This window comes from Lipotes vexillifer, unplaced genomic scaffold, assembly GCF_000442215.2.
Source record: "Lipotes vexillifer unplaced genomic scaffold, Lipotes_vexillifer_v1.1 scaffold152, whole genome shotgun sequence".
NCBI lineage: Eukaryota > Metazoa > Chordata > Mammalia > Artiodactyla > Lipotidae > Lipotes > Lipotes vexillifer.
The window spans coordinates 968,755-990,520 of NW_006795886.1; the positions used below are offsets into that span (position 1 = coordinate 968,755).

At 38.2% G+C, this 21,766-nt stretch overlaps 1 protein-coding gene across 1 annotated transcript in view; it reads left to right on the forward strand.

The window, feature by feature from the left end:
- The first annotated feature begins 5,074 nt into the window (after window positions 1-5,074).
- The window catches only part of SYTL4 (synaptotagmin like 4), a 49,131-nt gene continuing 32,439 nt past the window's right edge, over window positions 5,075-21,766 (forward strand). Inside the window, exons 1-4 of the mRNA XM_007467962.1 lie at window positions 5,075-5,260; window positions 5,512-5,727; window positions 5,869-5,978; window positions 6,211-6,313. Of these exons, the coding sequence (XP_007468024.1) occupies window positions 5,151-5,260; window positions 5,512-5,727; window positions 5,869-5,978; window positions 6,211-6,313 (539 nt within the window). The 5' untranslated portion in view covers window positions 5,075-5,150. The remainder of the gene's footprint in view (window positions 5,261-5,511; window positions 5,728-5,868; window positions 5,979-6,210; window positions 6,314-21,766) is intronic.

Genomic DNA, 21,766 nt, shown 5'->3' on the forward strand with positions numbered 1-21,766 from the left:
TAGTACAATTATGAAGTTATGATTTCTTCTTTGGCATATGAGTTATTAAGAAGTATCTTTAAATTTCTAAAAGTATCAGGATTAAAAATTATCTTTTGTTATTGATTTCATATTTAATTTCCTTGAGGTCAGAGACCATGGTCTGTATGAGAATGGTTTCTTTGAAATTTACTGAGACTTGCATTATAACCTAGTACATGGTCATTTGGTGGTGGGGGGTTGGTAAATGTTCCATATGTGCTTAAAAAGAATATGATTTCCAATTGGATATAGAATTCTACATATGGCCATTAAATCAAGCTTATTTTGTTCAACTTGTCTATATATTTAGTAATATTTTATCTGCTTTTACTTTTTTTTTGCTTTTACTATTAATCATTGAAAGAAGTATGTTAATCTCCCCCCCTTTTTTTTTAAAACAAATTCTAGACTATTTTATTTTTTGACTACAATTATCGGTATAGTGCTAGATAATTTACATAGATTACATCATTTTTTTCCTTTTTTAATTGAAGTACAGTTAATGTACAATATTATGTAAGTTATAGGTGTACACTATAATGATTCACAATTATTAAACGTTACATTTATAGTTATTGTAAAATATTAGCTATATTCCCTGTGTTGTATCCTTGTAGCTTATTTTATATAATCTCCCATTTTGATGGTCCTTTTTTCAATTTCTCTCTCTAGTTGTACATAATCTTCCTTTATATATTTGGAGGTGTTTTATTAGTGCCTATTAATAAAACATACTAGGTTTTTTTACTCTTTGTAGTGGTCTTATCTTTTATATAATGCTTTTATTATTTTGAAGTTTTATTTTTTAGATATTAATATAACTACCTCAACTTTATTTAGGTTTACATTTATCTGGTATATTTTTTCCATCTTTTTTACTTTCAGTCCTTCCCGATCTTTATGTTTTAGATGTGTCCCTTGTGAAATGGCACATACCTGGATTTTTAAATTTTATATAGTCTGTTAACCTCTGTATTTAAAAGGATGAGTTTTACTCATATATTTTTTTGTTTGTTGATATATTGGAGCTTGTTTTTACCATCTTATGTTTTGCTTTCTATTTGTTTCAGTTTTTCTATACTTTTTCTCCTTGCCTTTAAAATTTTTTTCTTATTCTGTTTTATTTTCCCCACTACTGACTGCAAGATTGCATCTCAAGTGAGCTGGCTAGTAACAGGGTTAACATTGGAAATAGCAACCTATGGTCCAAGGTGGGATTAGGGGTGGGATGTGGCTTTTCTAAAAGGAGTCACATTGGCAAGTGATGGGGGAGAGGAGGCAGGGAGCTGATGGAGGTCATGGCTGATGGATTCTAAAAACTTTTTTTTTTTTACAAGGGTGAAACAAGGATGTCTGATGGGAACTAGGGGAAAGGGAAGTGGGGATGTGAGATGAATGAAGGCTTAAAATAGAACCTGAAAGGACTAGGTAAGGGAACTGAACTAAAGGCATGTAAAAAGACGTATGGGTGACAGTGAGGGTCCAGCTGAGATTGTAGACCAGGAATTATGTAGGACCTGGGTATAGGAGCAGACAAGGCAGACTACTATAGCATTGGTACAGGTTTGGAATTTTGATGGACAGTTGCTGCAGAGAGATGAAGGTGCATGAATATGGAAGATATTGGTGAGAGTGGTTCAAATGTTGAGCCATCTGGAGTCCAGGATGGGTAGGGAATGAAGATAGATCAACAGGAGGCAAGTAGACCAAGAGAAAATGGAGGGTGGGCTCAAGAGACTGTGGTCTTGATGAGGTTGCAGAACAGGTGTAGTGGGAGTAAGCTGTAATTGAAAAGTAGGGATTCTTGAATTTAAGATTCCAGAGGGGGGCAACTCTGGTTGCTCAAGTCCATGAGTGAAAAATAAAGGGAAGATGTACAGTATTAGCAGTTCCATTTTGTTATGGTGCTGTCTTTGTTTCCTCAATGACACTGTTACTTACTTGGCTTTCACTATTACTTGGTCTCATTATTGTGCCAATGTGCTTGTCTCATCACAGAACTCTGCTGCCTCTCCACAAACATCAATTTTCTAATAAATCTGGTTTTGCTTTCATTTCCAGTTTGCCTGTGCCATTCTTGGTCTTTGACAGGCAATTGGTGATACCTATTTTATTTAGGAGCCGCTGATTTTTTGCCAGTTCTTCAGCCATAATCACACATATGGGAATTCATTTCCGCAATGCTTTTGATTGCTCTGTTCAATATTTTATAATTGCTTTGGCTGTGATCCTGCCTGGACAGAGCCAGTAGAGCACTAGCTCTAAAATCTGATTGCCTGGGCTTGAATCCCAGCAACTGCAATTACTTTCTGTTTATTCTTGGGCAAGTTAACCTAACCTCTCCTGAGTCATTATCTATAAAATGTGGATAATAATAGTACTCATTCTTGGGGTTGTTGTGAGGATTAAATTAGTTAATATATGTAAAGTACTTGTTTTCTGACATGTAATAAATTCTCAATAAATGGAACTGTTGGGGTGATGATGACAGTGACGATGATCAACAGTAGTGGTGGCATATGCAACACAATGTGCCAAATACAGTGTTAAGTGCTGGGCCAGATACATAGAAGAATATTGAAAAAGTCCTTGTTCTCATGGAGAGTATATATTCTCCTCGGGGATAAGGATTAAGAATATTTCCTCAAGACTACCTAAGAAAGGGCCTATGAAAGAGGCTTAGCATCTTATAGTTCAATAAAGACCAAGAAATAGTGAAGTCAAGAAAATATTGAGATTTCTGGAACCTGTGTCACTTTGCTGTGTTGTTTATACTCTCTATTTTGTTGTTGGTAATTAGTTTAAAAAAGTGACAGGTGCTTGTTGTGTAGTTTCAAGGGAGAGCAGAGAAGGTAAGTATGATCCTCATTTCCTTTCTCATGCTCTGTCCATCCTGGGCTGTTTGACTCTCATGACAACCAAATCTATATTTTCAGATGCAGTCTCTCTTCCTGAGGTACAGTTTTATGCCTCCAATTACTTCCAGAACCTAATTATCTGGATATCCAGTATGCAGCACAAACTCAATATGACTGAAATGAAACTTCTTGCCTTATTTCCACACCTGTTTCTTCTCTTACAGCCCTTATCACTGTCAGGACTGTTACTAGTCAGTTGTTTAAACTTGACATACACAGTAGGCATCTTTGCCTTCACCTTCTTCATCCTCTCCACTCAATCAGTCACTCCATTCTGTCAGTTCTACTTCTCAAACCTATTCTGTGTTCTTTTGTCTTCCTGTTCTGGTTTAGGCCTGCCCTGCAGCAGATTCAGCGAGTATGTGTACTCCAAACGTGTGTTCCAAACATTGTGGTTCCAAACATTGTGATTCCAAACATTATTTAATTTTCTTGACAAGTTTGAGAGGTAGGTCATTTCGTAGATGAGAAACCAGAGGATGACAGAAATACAGTGACTTTGCCTAATTGGTTAGAAGCATAGTTAAGTAAACCTAGATTGTCTTTTTGTCTGGATTATTATAATAATCCCCTTGTCTCCTTTGAATTTTTTTCTTTTTTGAAATTTAAAAGTAAGACATGTTTGTAAAAAAAAAAATCAGAATTATGTAAAGTAAAAAGTAAAAGTTGCCCCCTTGCAGTTCTGCTTCCCAAGAGAAACCAATAATAATGGGTTTTGTTCTAGACCTTTTTCTTTGCATATACAAATGTATCGATAAATACTTTACCAAAGAGATCATTCAAGTGCAGTCCTGAAATGACTTTTTTTCCCACTCAGGAACATATTTTCATACAGATATACCACATTTTTAAAATGGATACATAGTATGCCATCATATGGAAGTATTGTTTTGTTTAATGATTTCTCTGTTAAAGAACTTGATTTTGCTCTTACAAATAATATTGCAGTAACTTTCTTGTACGTATACCTTGCATACACATTTATGTGAATATTTCTATTGGGTAGGTTCTTAGATGTGGTATTGCTTGCCTAAGGAGTATGCATATTTTACAATATGTTACTAACTGTACTTCAATTTGTCTTTTGAATCAGTCTTCCATACTATAGCTGGAGCGATCTTTGTAAAACAAATTTGAGTATGTCATTTCCCAATATCAAAAACAAAGCAACAACAAAGATGCTCGATGGATTTCTATTGTCTATGTCATCAGTTTTAAAATTCTTAATTTTTAAGAGTATTCGAGAGCTACATAATCTGGTTCCAACCTGTATTTCCTACCATTCTCCCCAACCAACAAACATATACTCTGTTCTATAAGGTAAAATCCACCTGCTCTGTAAAACCTTCCACATGTATAGTTCTCTCTCTTCCCTCTCTAGGCAAGATAGAACTAGTTACTCCCTTCTGTAAGTTCCCATAACAATTTATTATCCCTTTAATAGCACTTAGTACACTGTGCTGTGTATCTGTCTCCCCCTATTACTCTGTGACCCTCTTAAAGACAAGAACTGTGCCTTACTCATCTCTGTATCCCCAGCACGTTGCCCAATACCTGTGATTGAGTTCTCAACAAATGTGCATGAAATAGGTGAAGATATTCTTGAGGTAGTGTTAGCAATAAGGACTTTGGGAGATAGAGTAGGTGACAGCAGTTTTGAAGTGTAGCAGAAAGCTGACTGCATCCTGGGAACATGGATGCTGGTCAGGAAAGGGGAAATGGGTTTCAACTGGCAGAGGTCCCTGTGTGGTTTTCTCCACTACAGAGACCAGCTGTCTGATTATTTGGCTTAATAGACTTGTTACTTGAGAACATTAAAAAAATTGAAAATTGGATGATTGAGGATACACTTTGGTGGAGGGGGAATTTGACTCAGCTGTTCTGTGCTCCTTCCAGACTTATGTTGAAAGACCCAACCCTTTGGCAGAGTCATGAATAAGTCTTTCTTCTTGAAAAATCAAAGCCTCTTCATTTTCAGGGTAGGATTCACCTGGGAGTAGGAATGGTAAATTGGTCACATACTTCTATGTTATCTCTAGCCTGGCTCAAGGCGGAGGTAGCCCACCGAAAGGCTCTAGGGCTGTGGGCCTCTTCTGGAGTAAATTACCTGTGCGAAATTAGTTCTTATCTTATTTCAGGCAACTCTGGGGTAGCTCTCCTGGACTGGTAGCTTTGAAGAAAGAAGAGTAGAAGGAAAAACTAGAATAAGTCATGTCGGAGATACTTGACCTCTCTTTTCTGTCTGAGGTGGAAAGGGATTTGATCCTCAGTGTTCTACAACGAGATGAGGAGCTCCGAAAAGCAGATGAGAAAAGGATTAGGTAAGAGTCCCAGAAAAATCGTGGGCTCCCAGGCCTTTAACCAATGATACCTGGACTTTTCCTTATACTTCTCATCTGACTTTCAGAGGAACTTGTATATGAGGTTTACAACTCCTCAGTGGGTCAGGCTGGGTTCTGAGGTTGTTGCTTCCACAGAACCAAATAGTCTTACTGTCTCTACCCCTCAACCCCTCTCCATCCAGCCTATGCAGATTTCAAATCACTTGTGTTTCTCTTTTGGGTCTTGGCAGACGACTGAAGAATGAGTTACTGGAGATAAAAAGGAAAGGGGCCAAAAGGGGCAGCCAACACTATAGTGATCGGACCTGTGCCCGGTGCCAGGAGAGCCTGGGCCGTTTGACTCCCAAGACCAACACTTGTCGGGGTTGTAATCACCTGGTGTGTCGGGACTGCCGTATCCAGGAAAGCAATGGTACTTGGAGATGCAAGGTGTGCGCCAAGGAAATGTGAGTGTTAACTTATGGCTGAGTAGAGAGAAGAAATGGGGCCCCAATTGTGGTTAGAATTTCTCCCCTCATCCTTTGTTGGTTGAATGTCAAGGGCCATTTTTTTTAATCCATATGTCATTTTCTTTTATTCTGTTGCAGAGAGCTGAAGAAGGCAACTGGAGACTGGTTTTATGACCAGAAAGTGAATCGCTTTGCTTACCGCACCGGCAGTGAGATAATCAGGATGTCCCTGCGCCACAAACCTGCAGGTACCGGACCTGTCGGGAAATGGTTCCTTGAGGTGCTTGACCCTCTGCTGTGGGTGATAGACCCTCTGCTGTGGAATCTTAGTGTATTCTTATTGGTGGTGTCTTCACTCCATGAGCTCAGCCTATTTGTAGGGAACATGAAGATTGTGTTGCCATCCTTTCTGCAAGCATGCTGTGTTTCCCTTCCCCCCCTCATCACCACCCCTCTGCCATGCTTTTGTTTGTCTTGAAGTGAATAAAAGAGAGACAGTGGGACAGTCCCTCCTTCATCAGTCACAGATGGGCAATATCTGGCCAGGAAGAAAGATCATTCAGGAGCAACTGAAGGAACCCAGGTAAGAACCAAGCAATCATTTAAAGAACTGCTACACATTCCTTTAATTCTTTTATTTTTTTACTTCTATTTGTAAAATAATAGATGCTCATTGTAGGCAACTTTAGAAAGTACAGAAAAGAATAAGGAAGAAAAAAAAAACTTCCTAATCCTGCAACCCACATATAAACATTAACATTTTGGTATATTTACTTTGTGCTTTATAAGAACAATTTGAAGACAAATACAGATAACACATACTCATTATTAAACATTTAACCAGTATAGGAAACAATAAAGAAATCAACAAATCACCCAAATTCTTACTACCTCAGTATTCATATTATGTGAAAATTATTTCAGATATCTTTTGTGCATATATGTAGATAGAGGGATGGGTGGATGGATAGACTGAAAAACCTTTATAATATTGGGTCATAATATATTAAATTAAAAGCTTTGTTTAATTTTACTTGAATTTGATAGAATAAAACACTGAAATAAAATACAGGAATTGCTAATCTTCAGACGAATGTTTCTTTACCATAAAAGATATTAGTCATTAATATCCATTTAAACTTAAGAAAAAATATGAAAACCATTGAGCAGTTAGTCATTTTTTTGTAGTGTCTTTTTGGTAACAGCCTTATCAAGCTATAATTCATACACCATATAATTCACCTATTAATGGTGTACAATGCAATGGTTTTTAGTATATACACAGAATGGTGCAACCATCACCTCAGTTGATTTTAGAACTTTTTGTCACGTTAAAAAGATACCCTGTACCCTTTAGCTGTCAGTGACTCCCCAACCTCCATATCTTTCCCATCCCTAAACAGTCAGTGATCTACTTTTAATTTCTATATATCTGCCTATTTTGGACATTTTATTTAAATAGAATCATACAATATGTGGTCCTTTGTGACTGTCTTGTCTCACTTAACATAATGTTTTCAGGGTTCATCCATGTTGAAGCATGTATCAGTACTTCATTTCTTTTTATTGCCAAATGATATTCCATTATATGTATATACCACCATTTGTTTATCCATTCATCTGTTGATGGACATTTGGATTGTTTCCACTTTTTGGACTAATGCTATTATGAACATTTGTATTGAGTTTTTGTGTGGACATATGTTTTCATTTCTCATAGAAAGATACCTAGGCATGGAGTTGCTGGGTCAAATGGTCATTTAGTCATTTTGTAAATCTACCTTTTTCAATATTAAACATTATCAGTGGACTCTACTATGAAGAAGGAGGAGGAGATTAGCTTCCTTACACTTCCTCCTAACACTTTCCCTTACTCCCACTTTTTATTAATCAAGTTATTTTTACTTTGTCAGGGCTTACAACATTTACATTCTGCTATGCAATCATAAACCATCTGCTTGTTTTATCTGTTTGTTTAGTTTTAGTTCATATTTAAAAGGATCTTATGCTTACAACCAGGCTTTGGCCCATGGTTCATCTATATTTCTGAATACTTTACTTTGACTTCTTTCTTTTTTTTTCTTGCCGTACGTGGGCCTCTCACTGTTGTGGCCTCTCCCATTGTGGAGCACAGGCTCCGGACGCGCAGGCTCAGTGGCCATGGCTCACGGGCCCAGCCGCTCCGCGGCATGTGGGATCTTCCCGGACCGGGGCACGAACCCGTGTCCCCTGCATCGGCAGGTGGACTCTCAACCACTGTGCCACCAGGGAAGCCCTGACTTATTTCTTGATTGTCAGGATTTTATCATTGAGAAGTTCCTTCAAGAATAGCTTGTGGGTGCTATATTCATTTCACTCTTTCATGTTAAGAATGTCTGCCTAGTCCCTTTATGAGTTTGAATGATATCTTGGCTGGATATTATATTCTTGGGTTACACTTTCTTTCCCTTAGAATATTGTAGACATTACTCCATTGTCTTCTGCCACTGAATGTAACTGAAGGAGTCTTAGGCCAGCTAGCCTTTTCTTTTTCTCCCTTGTAGGTAACACACTGTGTGTGTGGGGGGTGTGTGTGTGTGTGTGCATACACACATACATGTATGCACACATGTGTGTCTGAATACGCCTGAAAATTTCCTTTTATTTTTCTTGAAGTTTAGTAACTTAACAAGGATAGATCTCAATGGTGATCATCCTGTTTCATTTTTCCCTAATACACAGTGTACCCTTGATGAATTCTTTCTTCATAGATGGAAAATTTTTCTGCATTGTATCCTGTGAACTCTTTCTATTTCACTAGTTAAGTTCTCCACTTCAGGGACATTGGATTTCTTCATCTTCCATTTCTGTCCTTTTACTGTCACATGCAAAAGAAAAATAGAAAGGTGAAAGCAATTAATCATAATAGCCCAACCCTTTCTTCTGTGCTATTACTTTGATTTTCAGCCATTTTCTTTTTTCCATTTCCTCCCTTCTTCCCTCCCCCCTTCCTTTTTGCTGTATCTAATTTACTGATTTGAATGAATGATCTTGTTTATGTTTTAATTTATTCTTTGCTCTCAGTTTTCCTTTTTCTCTAATTTTGTTGTTTCATCATCTTGTATTGAGCTCTTGTGCCTTATCAAATCTATATTCTTATTAAGTTCCTGTGTAAGTCTAAAGCATTCACAAAAAAGCTACTTATTTTCCTATGGTTCTGTTCTTCTCCACAATTCATTCTTTGTTCATCATGCAAGTTCTTTCTGTTTCTCCCCACCCCATGTCATATTTATATATTTTCTAGACCACTTCTTTTCATTCTACTCATGTTTAACATGGGAGGTTCTGTCTGTATTTTTTGTTTGCTCTGATATAGTGTGTGAATTCTTCTTGACAGGCTTTTCATCTCAACTTGACACAATTTATCTCTTCTCCACACTCAATTATACTTTAGTTTAAGGATAGAAGTTACTTTCTACAAAATACCGGTGCTCCAAAAACTATAAGACACTGATGAAAGAAATTAAAGACCACACAAACATACTATGTTCTTCAATTGGAAGAATGAATATTGTTAATATAACCATACTACCCAAGGCAATCTACAGATTCAATGCAGTCCCTATCAAATTACCAACGGTATTTTTCATAAAACTGGAACAAGAAATTTTAAAATTTGTATGGAAACACAAAAGACCTTGAGTAGCCAAAACAATCTTGAGAAAGATGAATGGAGCTGGAGGAATCAAGTGCCCTGACTTCAGACTATACTACACAGCTACAGTAATCAAAATAGTATGGTACCAGCACAAAAACAGACACATAGATCAATGGAACAGGATAGAAAGCCCAGAAATAAACCCACACACTTATGGTCAATTAATCTGTGACAAAAGAGTCAAGAATATACAATGGAGAAAAGACAGTCTCTTCAGTCAGTGGTGTGGGGAAAACTGGAGAGTTACATGTAAAAGAGTGAAATTAGAACATTCTCTAACACCATATACAAAAATAAACTCAAAATGGATTAAAGACCTAACTATAAGACCAGATACTATAAAACTCCTAGAGGAAAACCTAGGCAGGACACTCTTTGATGTAAATTGCAGCAGTATTTTTTTGGACCTGTCTCCTAGAGTAATGGAAACAAAAGCAAAAATAAACAGGTGGGACCTACTTGAACTTGAAAGCTTTTGCACAGCAAAGGAAATCATAAACAAAATGAAAAAACAACCTACAAAATGGGAGAAGATATTTTCAAATGATGTGACTGACAAGGGATTAATTTCCAAACTAAACAAACAGCTCATACAACTCAATATCAAAAAACCAAACAACCCAAACAAAAAATGGGCAGAAGACTTTTAATAGACATTTCTCCAAAGAAGACATACAGATGGCCAACAGGCACATGAAAAGATGCTCAACATTGCTAATTACTAGAAAAAAACAAATCAAAATGATAATACGGTACCACCTCACACTGGTCAGAATGGCCATCATCAAAAAGTCTACAAATGATAAATGCTGGAGAGGGTGTGGATCAAAGAGACCGCTCCTACGCTGTTGGTGGGAATGTAAATTGGTGCAGCCACTATGCAAAATAGTATGGAGGTTCCTTAAAAAACAAAAAATGGAGTTGCCATATGATCCAACAGTCCCACTCCTGGGCATATATATGGAAAAGACAAAAACTAATTCGAAAAGATACATGCACCCCAAGGTTCATAGCAGCACTGTAGTCAAGACATGGAAGCAATTTAAGTGTCCATCAACAGACGAATGGACAAAGAAGATGTGGTACATATATACAATGGAATACTACTCAGCCATAAAAAGAAAGAACGCCATTTGGAGCAACATGGATGGACTTAGAGATTATCATACTAAGTGAAGTAAGTCAGACAGAGAAAGGCAAATACCATATGATATCACTTATATGTGGAATCTAGACTATGATACAAATAAAGTTATTTACAAAACAGAAATAGACTCACAGACATAGAAAACAAATTTATGGTTACCAAAGGGGAAAGGGGTAGGAAGGGATAAACTGGGAATTTGGGATTAGCAGATATACACTACTATATATAAAACAGATAAACAACAAGGACCTACTGTATAGCACAGGGAACTATATTCAATATCATGTAATAACCCAATAATGGAAAAAAATCTGAAAAAGAATATATATATATATATATATATATGTATATATATATATGCATATAATGGTGAATCACTTTGCTATACACCTGAAACATTGTAAATCAACTATACTTCAATAAAAATAAAATAAAATACAATACTTGGGAAAAAAAGAAATTGCTTTCTATATACTTCTTTTCTGTAACCCGAGGGGAGGGGCAAAAGACAACTTGAGGTTCCTGGGTTTCAGTCTCCTGAAATTCTCTTAAATGTCTGGGCTCACTCAGTCCAGCTCTGGATGCATGCTCTAGTTCATACCAGTGACCCTGAAAGATGATGTCCCCCAGCAGGCTTGTCTGCCTCTGTTGGGGTCTCCCAGTGATACCTGGGGCTGCAAATCTTGAGGATTTTTGTTTTCCTCGTCTTACCCCAGGACTGCCTGCTCACTTAATCTGTACATCTCCGCAATGGAAGTTTTGCTGAGCTAGATCTTTCTTCTGTTTTCTTAGCCATGACTTTTTCAACTTTATGACTTGAGGCTTTATTCCTTTCCTCATTTGGCTGCTGCGGGTGAATTTTTGACTTTTTATTTGTGTTTTTTCCCCCTAATTTTCTCTTGGCCAAAGAGAAATGACTTTATCATGTTTTATATGATTGATGAAAAGCAATATAGAAATATATCAAATGAGTCCCCAGTAACCTCACTTCCTCTGCCCCAGAGAGTTCTTGTTACCAGTCATTAATAATTTTGATATATGGACTACCAGACTGTCTAAATGTACAAATATGGGTTGGATTTTTCAAGTTTTAATTTCTTTTTACAAAAGGATCGTACTGTATACATGTTAAGTGAAAAAAATGAGACAGAATTAAAAAAACTCAAGAATACAGATAATATGGAAAATGGGCAAAAGATTTGAACATTTTACCAAAGATAATATACAGATATCAAATAAACACATGAAAAGATGCTCAACATCATTAGTCATTAGGGAAATGCAAATTAAAGTCATTATATGATGCTACTGTGTACCCAGTAGAATGGCTAAAATGATAAAGACTGACTATACCAGTTTTTGTTAATTTAAATTTTTTATTGAAGTATAGTCAATTTACAGTCTTGTGCTAATTTCTGCTGTACAGCAAAGTGACTCAGTTATGCACATATATACATTCTTTTCAAATATTTTTCCCATTATGAATTATCCCAGGAGACTGGATATAGTTCCCTGTGCTATATGGTAGGACCTTGTTGTTATCCATTCTAAAAGTAATAGTTTGCATCTATTAACCCCAAACTCCCTGTCCATCCCTCTCCCTCCTCCTATCCCCCTTGGCAACCACAAGTCTGTTCTCAATGTCTGTGAGTCTATTTCTGTTTTATAGCTAGGTTCATTTATACCATAGTTTAGATTCCACATAAAAGTGATATCATATGGTACTTGTCTTTCTCTATCTGACTTAACTTAGTAAGATAATCTCTAGTTGCATCTATGTTGCTGCAAATGGCATTATTTCATTCTCTTTTTTTTTGGCGTGATATATTTATTTATTTATTTATTTATTTTATTTTAACAACTTTATTAGAGTATAATTGCTTTACAATGGTATGTTGGTTTCAGCTTCACAACAAAATGAATCAGTTATATATATACATATGTTTCCATATCTCTTCCCGCTTGTGTCACCCTCCCTCCCACCCTCCCTATCCCACCTCTCCAGGTGGTCACAAAGCACCGAGATGATCTCCCTGTGCTATGTGGCTGCTTCCCACTAGCTATCTACCTTATGTTTGGTAGTGTATATATGTCCCTTCCTCTCTCTCGCTTTGTCACAGTTTACCCTTCCCTCTCCCCATATACTCCAGTCCATTCTCTAGTAAGTCTGTGTCTTTATTCCTGTTTCACCCCTAGGTTCTTCATGACATTTTTTTCTTAAATTCCATATATATGTGTTAGGATACGGTATTTGTCTCTCTCTTTCTGACTTACTTCACTCTGCATGACAGACTCTAGGTCTATCCACCACATTACAAATAGCTCAATTTCGTTTCTTTTTACGGCTGAGTAATATTCCATTGTATATATGTGCCACGTCTTCTTTATCCATTCGTCCGATGATGGACACTTAGGTTGTTTCCATCTCCGGGCTATTGTAAATAGAGCTGCAATGAACATTTTGGTATGTGATTCTTTTTGAATTACGTTTTTCTCAGGGTATATGCCTAGTAGTGGGATCTCTGGGTCATATGGTAGTTCTATTTGTAGTTTTTTAAGGAACCTCCATACTATTCTCCACAGTGGCTGTATCAATTTACATTCCCAGGAACAGTGTAAGAGGGTTCCCTTTTCTCCACACCCTCTCCAGCATTTACTGTTTGTAGATTTTTTGATGATGGCCATTCTGACTGGTGTGAGATGATATCTCATTGTAGTTTTGATTTGCATTTCTCTAATGATTAGTGATGTTGAGCATTCTTTCATGTGTTTGTTGGCAGTCTGTATATCTTCTTTGGAGAAATGTCTATTTAGGTCTTCTGCCCATTTTTGGATTGGGTTGTTTGTTTTTTTGTTATTTCTCCATTACTCTAGGAGATGGGTCAAGAAGGATCTTGCTGTGATTTATGTCATAGAGTGTTCTGCCTATGTTTTCCTCTAAGAGTTTGATAGTTTCTGGCCTTACATTTAGGTCTTTAATCCATTTTGAGCTTATTTTTGTGTATGGTGTTAGGGAGTGATCTAATCTCATACTTTTACATGTACCTGTCCAGTTTTCCCAGCACCACTTATTGAAGGGGCTGTCCTTTCTCCACTGTATATTCCTGCCACCTTTATCAAAGATAAGGTGACCATATGTGCATGGGTTTATCTCTGGGCTTTCTATCCTATTCCATTGATCTATCTTTCTGTTTTTGTGCCAGTACCATACTGTCTTGATTACTGTAGCTTTGTAGTATAGTCTGAAGTCAGGCAGCCTGATTCCTCCAGCTCCATTTTTTGTTCTCAAGATTGCTTTGGCTATTCGGGGTCTTTTGTGTTTCCATACAAATTGTGAAATTTTTTGTTCTAGTTCTGTGAAAAATGCCAGTGGTAGTTTGATAGGGATTGCATTGAATCTATAGATTGCTTTGGGAAGTAGAGTCATTTTCACAATGTTGATTCTTCCAATCCAAGAACATGGTATATCTCTCCATCTGTTTGTATCATCTTTAATTTCTTTCATCAGTGTCTTATAATTTTCTGCATACAGGTCTTTTGTCTCCTTAGGTAGGTTTATTCCTAGATATTTTATTCTTTTTGTTGCAATGGTAAATGGGAGTGTTTTCTTGATTTCACTTTCAGATTTTTCATCATTAGTATATAGGAATGCCAGAGATTTCTGTGCATTAATTTAGTATCCTGCTACTTGACCAAATTCATTGATTATCTCTAGTAGTTTTCTGGTAGCATCTTTAGGATTCTCTATGTATAGTATCATGTCATCTGCAAATAGTGACAGCTTTACTTCTTCTTTTCTGATTTGTATTCCTTTTATTTCCTTTTCTTCTCTGATTACTGTGGCTAAAACTTCCAAAACTATGTTGAATAAGAGTGGTGAGAGTGGGCAACCTTGTCTTGTTCCTGATCTTAGTGGAAATGCTTTCAGTTTTTCACCATTGAGGACAATGTTGGCTGTGGGTTTGTCATATATGGCCTTTATTATGTTGAGGAAATTTCCCTCTATGCCTACTTTCTGCAGGGTTTTTATCATAAATGGGTGTTGAATTTTGTCAAAAGCTTTCTCTGCATCTATTGAGATGATCATATGGTTTTTCTCCTTCAGTTTGTTAATGTGTATCTCGTTGATTGATTTGCGTATATTGAAGAATCCTTGCATTCCTGGAATAAACCCCACTTGATCATGGTGTATGATCCTTTTAATGTGCTGTTGGATTCTGTTTGCTAGTATTTTGTTGAGGATTTTTGCATCTATGTTCATCAGTGATATTGGCCTGTAATTTTCTTTCTTTGTGCCATCCTTGTCTGGTTTTGGAATCAGGGTGATGGTGGCCTCGTAGAATGAGTTTGGGCGTGTCCCTCCCTCTGCTATATTTTGGAAGAGTTTGAGAAGGATATGTGTTAGCTCTTCTCTAAATGTTTGATAGAATTCGCCTGTGAAGCCATCTGGTCCTGGGCTTTTGTTTGTTGGAAGATTTTTAATCACAGTTTCAATTTCAGTGTTTGTGATTGGTCTGTTCATATTTTCTATTTCTTCCTGATTCAGTCTTGGCAGTTTGTGCATTTCTAAGAATTTGTCCATTTCTTCCAGATTGTCCATTTTATTGGCATAGAGTTGCTTGTAGTAATCCCTCATGATTTTTTTTATTTCTGCAGTGTCAGTTGTTATGCTTTTCTAAGAATGTGTCCATTTCTTCCAGGTTGTCCGTAGTAATCTCTCATGATCTTTTGTATTTCTGCAGTGTCAGTTGTTCTCCTTTTTCATTTCTAATTCTGTTGATTTAAGTCTTCTCCCTTTTTTTCTTGATGAGTCTGGCTAATGGTTTATCAATTTTGTTTATCTTCTCAAAGAACCAGCTTTTAGTTTTATTCATCTTTGCTATCGTTTCCTTCATTTCTTTTTCATTTATTTCTGATCTGATTTTTATGATTTCTTTCCTTCTGCTAAATTAGGTTTTTATTTTTTGTTCTTCTTTCTCTAATTGCTTTAGGTGCAAGGTTAGGTTATTTATTCGAGGTGTTTCCTGTTTCTTAAGGTAGGATTCTATTGCTATAAACTTCCCTCTAAGAACTGCTTTTGCAGCATCCCATAGATTTTGAGTCATCGTGTCTCCATTGTCATTTGTTTCTAGGTATTTTTTGATTTCCTCTTTGATTTCTTCAGTGATCACTTCGTTTTTAAGTAGTGTATTGTTTAGCCTCCATGTGTTTGTATTTTTTCCAGATCTTTTCCTGTAATTGATATCTAGTCTCATAGCATTGTGTTCGGAAAAGATACTTGATACAATTTCAATTTTCTTAAATATACCAAGGCTTGATTTGTGATCCAAGATATGATCTATCCTAGAGAATGTTCCATGAGCACTAGAGAAAAATGTGTATTCTGTTGTTTTTGGATGGAATGTCCTATAAATATCAATTAAGTCCATCTTGTTTAATGTATCATTTAAAGCTTGGGTTTCCTTATTTATCTTCATTTTGGATGATCTGTCCATTGGTGAAAGTGAGGTGTTGAAGTCCCCTACTATGAATGTGTTACTGTCGATTTCCCTTTTTATGGCTGTTAGTATTTGCCTTATGTATTGAGGTGCTCCTATGTTGGGTGCATAAATATTTACAATTCTTATATCTTCTTCTTGGATCGATCCCTTGATCATTATGTAGTGTCCTTCTTTGTCTCTTCTGATAGTCTTTATTTTAAAGTCTATTTTGTCTGATATGAGAATTGCTACTCCAGCTTTCTTTTTGTTTCGATTTGCATGAAATACCTTTTTCCATCTCCTTACTTCCAGTCTGTATGTGTCTCTAGGTCTGAAGTGGGTCTCTTGTAGACAGCAAATATATGCGTCTTGTTTTTTTATCCATTCATCCAATCTGTGTCTTTTGGTGGGGGCATTTAGTTCATTTACATTTAAGGTAATTATCGATATGTATGTTCCTATTCCCATTTTCTTAATTGTTTTGGGTTCGTTATTATAGGACTTTTCCTTCTCTTGTGTTTTTGTCTAGAGAAGTTCCTTTAGCATTTGTTGTAAAGCTGGTTTGGTGGTGCTGAACTCTCTCAGCTTTTGCTTGTCTGTAAAGGTTTTAATTTCTCCATCAAATCTGAATGAGATCCTTGCTGGGTAGAGTAATCTTGGTTGCAGGTTTTTCTCCTTCATCACTTTCAGTATGTCCTGCCACTCCCTTCTGGCTTGTAGAGTTTCTGCTGAGAGATCAGCTGTTAACCTTATGGGGATTCCCTTGTGTGTTATTTGTTGTTTTTCCCTTGCTGCTTTTAATATGCTTTCTTTGTATTTAGTTTTTGACAGTTTGATTAATATGTGTCTTGGCGTATTTCTCCTTGAATTTATCCTGTATGGGACTCTCTGTGCTTCCTGGACTTGATTAACGATTTCCTTTCCCATATTAGGGAAGTTTTCAACTATAATCTCTTCAAATATTTTCTCAGTCCCTTTCTTTTTCTCTTCTTCTTCTGGAACCCCTATAATTCGAATGTTGGTGCGTTTAATGTTGTCCCAGAGGTCTCTGAGACTGTCCTCAGTTCTTTTCATTCTTTTTTCTTTATTCTGCTCTGCAGTAGTTATTTCCACTATTTTATCTTCCAGGTCACTTATCCGTTCTTCTGCCTCAGTTATTCTGCTATTGATCCCTTCTAGAGTATTTTTAATTTCATTTATTGTGTTGTTCATTGTTGTTCGTTTCATCTTTAGTTCTTCTAGGTCCTTGTTAAATGTTTCTTGCATTTTCTCTATTCTGTTTCCAAGATTTTGGATCATCTTTACTATCATTATTCTGAATTCTTTTTCAGGTAGACTGCCTATTTCCTCTTCATTTGTTAGGTCTGGTGGGTTTTTATCTTGCTCCTTCATCCGCTGAGTGTTTTTCTGTCTTTTCATTTTGCTTATCTTACTGTGTTTGGGGTCTCCTTTTTGCATGCTGCATGTTCGTAGTTCCTTTTGTTTTTGGTGTCTGTCCCCAGTGGCTAAGGTTGGTTCAGTGGGTTGTGTAGGCTTCCTGGTAGAGGGGAATAGTGCCTGTGTTCTGGTGGATGAGGCTGGATCTTGTCTTTCTGGTGGGCAGGTCCACGTCTGGTGGTGTGTTTTGGGATGTCGGTCGACTTATTATGATTTGGGGCAGGCTCTCTGCTAATGGTTGGGGTTGTGTTCCTGTCTTGCTAGTTGTTTGGCATAGGATGTCCAGTACTGTAGCTTGCTGGTCGTTGAGTGAAGCTGGGTGCTGGTGTTGAGATGGAGATCTCTGGGAGATTTTCGCCATTTGATATTATGTGCGGCTGGGAGGTCTCTTGTGGACCAGTATCCTGAAGTTGGCTCTCCCACCTCAGAGGCACAGCAGTGACTCCTGGCTGCAGCACCAAGAGCCTTTCATGCACACGGCTCAGAAGAAAAGGGAGAAAAAGTAGAAAGAAAGAATTCGTAGAAGTGGAAAGAAAGAAAGAAAGGAGGGAGGGAGGGAGGGAGCAAGGAAGGAAGGGGGGAAGGAAGAAAAAAAAGAACGAAAGAAGATAAAGTAAAATAAAATAAAGTAAGATAAAATATAATAAAGTTATTAAAATTAAAAAAATAATTATTAAGAGGAAAAAACCCCAAAAAACAAAAAAAACAGATGGATAGAACCCTGGAACAAATGGTGGAAGCAAAGCTATACAGACAGAATCTCACACAGAAGCATATACATACACACTCACAAAAAGAGGAAAAGAGGATAAAATCATAAGTCTTGCTCTCAACGTCCACCTCCTGAATTTGGGATGATTCGTTGTCTAAAGGAGTGAAGGAAGGAAAGAAAGAACGAAGATAAAGTAAAATAAAATAAGGTTATTAAAATAAAGAGTAATTATTAAGAAAAAAATTTTTTAAAAAAGACGGACAGATAGAACCCTTGGACAAATAGTGGAAGCAAAGCTATACAGACAAAATCTCACACAGAAGCATACACATACACACAAAAAAAAGGAAAAGGGGGAAGAATAATAAATCTTGCTCTCAAAGTCCACCTCCTTAATTTGGGATGATTCGTTGTCTATTTATGTATTCCACAGATGCAGGGTACATCAAGTTGATTGTGGAGCTTTAATCCACTGCTCCTGAGGCTGCTGGGAGAGATTTCCCTTTCTCTTTTTTGTTCTCACAGCTCCCAGGGACTCAGCTTTGGATTTGGCCCCGCCTGTGCGTGTAGGTCTCCGGAGGGCGTCTGTTCTTTGCTCAGACAGGACGGGGTTAAAGGAGCCGCTGATTCGCAGGCTCTGGCTCACTCAGGCTGCGGGTGGGGATGGTCACTGAGTGCAGGGCGAGCCTGCGGCTGCAGAGGCCGGCGTGCCGTTGCACCGGCCTGAGGCGTGCCGTGTGTTCTTCCGGGGGAGTTGTCCCTGGATCCCAGGACCCTGGCAGTGGCGGGCTGCACAGGCTCCCCGGAAGGGGGGTGTGGATAGTGACCTGTGTTCGCACACAGGCTTCTTGGTGGCGTTAGCAGCAGCCTTAGCGTCTCATGTCTGTCTCTGGGGTCCGCGCTTTTAGCCGCGGCTCGCGCCCGTCTCTGGAGCTCCTTTAAGCAGCGCTCTTAATCCCCTCTCCTCCCGCACCAGGAAATAAAGAGGGAAGAAAAAGTCTCTTGCCTCTTCGGCAGGTCCAGACTTTTCCCCGGACTCCCTCCCGGCCAGCCGTGGTGCACTAACCCCCTGCAGGCTGTGTTCATGCCGCCAACCCCAGTCCTCTACCTGTGCTCCGACCGAAGCCCCGCCTGCTCCGGCGGGGGAGCAGACAAGCTTCTCGGGCTGGTGAGTGCCGGTCGGCCCTGACCCTCTGTGCTGGAATTTCTCCGCTTTGCCCTTCGCACCCCTGTTGCTGTGCTCTCCTCCGCGGCTCCGAAGCTCCCCCACTCCGCTACCCACAGTCTCTGCCCACGAAGGGGCTTCCTAGTGTGTGGACACTTTTCCTCCTTCACACCTCCCTCCCACTGGTGCAGGACCCGTCCCTATCCTTTTGCCTCTGTTTATTCTTTTTTCTTTTGCCCTACCCAGGTATGTGGGGGGTTTCTTGCCTTTTGGGAGGTCTGAGGTCTTCTGCCAGCGTTCAGTAGGTGTTCTGTAGGAGTTGTTCCACCTGTAGTTGTATTTCTGGTGTATCTGTGGGGAGGAAGGTGATCTCCGTGTCTTACTCTTCCGCCATCTTCCCAGTAGTCCATTCTTTTTTGTGGCTGAGTAGTATTCCATTGTATGTGTGTACCATATCTTCTTTATCCATTCATCTGTTGATAGACATTTAGGTTGTTTCTGTGTCTTGGTTATTGTGAATAGTGCTGCTTTGAACACAGGGTTGCATGTATCTTTTTGAGTTATAGTTTTGTCCAGGTATATGCCCAGGAGTGGGATTGCTAGATCATATGGTAACTCTACTTGTAGTTTTCTGAGGAATATCCATACTGTTTTGCATAGTGGCTGCACCAATTTACATTCCCACCAACAGTGTAGGAGGATTCCCTTTTCTCCACACCCTCTCCAGCATTTGTTACTTGTAGACTTTTTGATGATGGCCAGTATGAGGTGGTACCTCATTATAGTTTTGATTTGCATTTCTCTAATTAGTGATGTTGAGCATCTTTTCATGTGCCTGTTGGCCATCTGCATGTCTTCTTTGGAGAAATGTCTGTTAAAGTCTTCTGCCCATTTTTCAATTGGGTGGTTTGTTTTTTTGTTGTTGAGTTGTACGAGCTGTTTGTATATTTTGGAGATTAAGCCCTTGCTGGTTGCATCATTTTTTTTTTTTTTTTTTTTTTTCTCATAATAGTAACATTACAGGTGAAGGCAAAGTTTTCAGGCTGATGAATTTGTACATGCCTCCTTTATTGCAAGGACTTAAAATGCAATCACTAACATCCTTCAGATAAATAGATCCTTAAAGTTGAAGTATGTTCTTTCTCTTCCTATGGCATTCCCTCAGTAAACTCATCATTTTTTTTCAGAGAATTATCAGAACTATTCTTAATGTCTTACAGGGCAACCCAAATATTTGAGACCAATACTAGAAGGACTAACGGCTGTTTGACAGCCTAAAATCATAGAGATGAGTCTAGATTGTTTGGTAAAGTTTGTTTTTTAAAGAAAGCTGACAGATTCATTAATGGTCTTAATAATAAAATTTATGAAATTTCACATTAGTTTATGCTTAAATATTAAAATTAACTTTCAGATTTTAGGAAATGAAAAACAGTTAAGATTAGTCATCCCAGATATCTTTGGCCTTCATGAATTAACGTTTATTCAATCTGGTTAGGTAGGCACCTCTTCAATCATGGAACTGCCATATTTGAGAGAACTCTAGGGTCCATCTCTTCAACCTCCTTCCCAGTGCTATAACTGATACGTGTGTTCCTCAAAGAATCCTGATGTTCTGCAAAAGCATGCTTTAAAATAGTATTAGGGGAAACTGGGTTAGAGGCAGACTGCTTGAACACTAAGAAAGGCCAAGTTTGCAGAGTTATGGAAACAAGGGGAAAATGCAGTGATCTCTTCAAGGGCCAAGCACAAAACCAAAGGTAGCAGAGGGGGAAATGGAGAGGAAACGGACAACTTTTCAACATTGTATTCTCCTGTGCTGTATGTGTTCGCTCCGGACGCGCAGGCTCAGCGGCCACGGCTCACGGGCCCAGCCGCTCCGCGGCACGTGGGATCTTCCCAGACCGGGGCACGAACCCGCATCCCCTGCATCGGCAGGCGGACTCCCAACCACTGCGCCACCAGGGAAGCCCTGGTTGCATCATTTGCAAATATTTTCTCCCATTCTGTAGGTTGTCTTTTCATTTTGTTTATAGTTTCATTTGCTGTGCAAAAGCTTGTACGTTTGATTAGGTCCCATTTGTTTATTTTTGTTTTTATGTCTATTGCCTTGGGAGACTGACCTAAGAAAATATTACTACAGTTTATGTCTGAGAATGTTTTGCTTAGGTTCTCTTCTAGTTTTATGGTGTCATGCCTTATATTTAAGTCTTTAAACCATTTTATTTTTGTGCATGGTGTGAAGGTGTGTTCTAACTTCATTGATTTATATGCAGCTGTCCAACTTTCCCAGCACCACTTGCTAAAGAGACTGTCTTTTTACTATTTTAGATTCTTGCCTCCTTTGTCAAAGATTGACTGTAGGTGTGTAGGTTTATTTCTTGGCTGTCTATTCTGT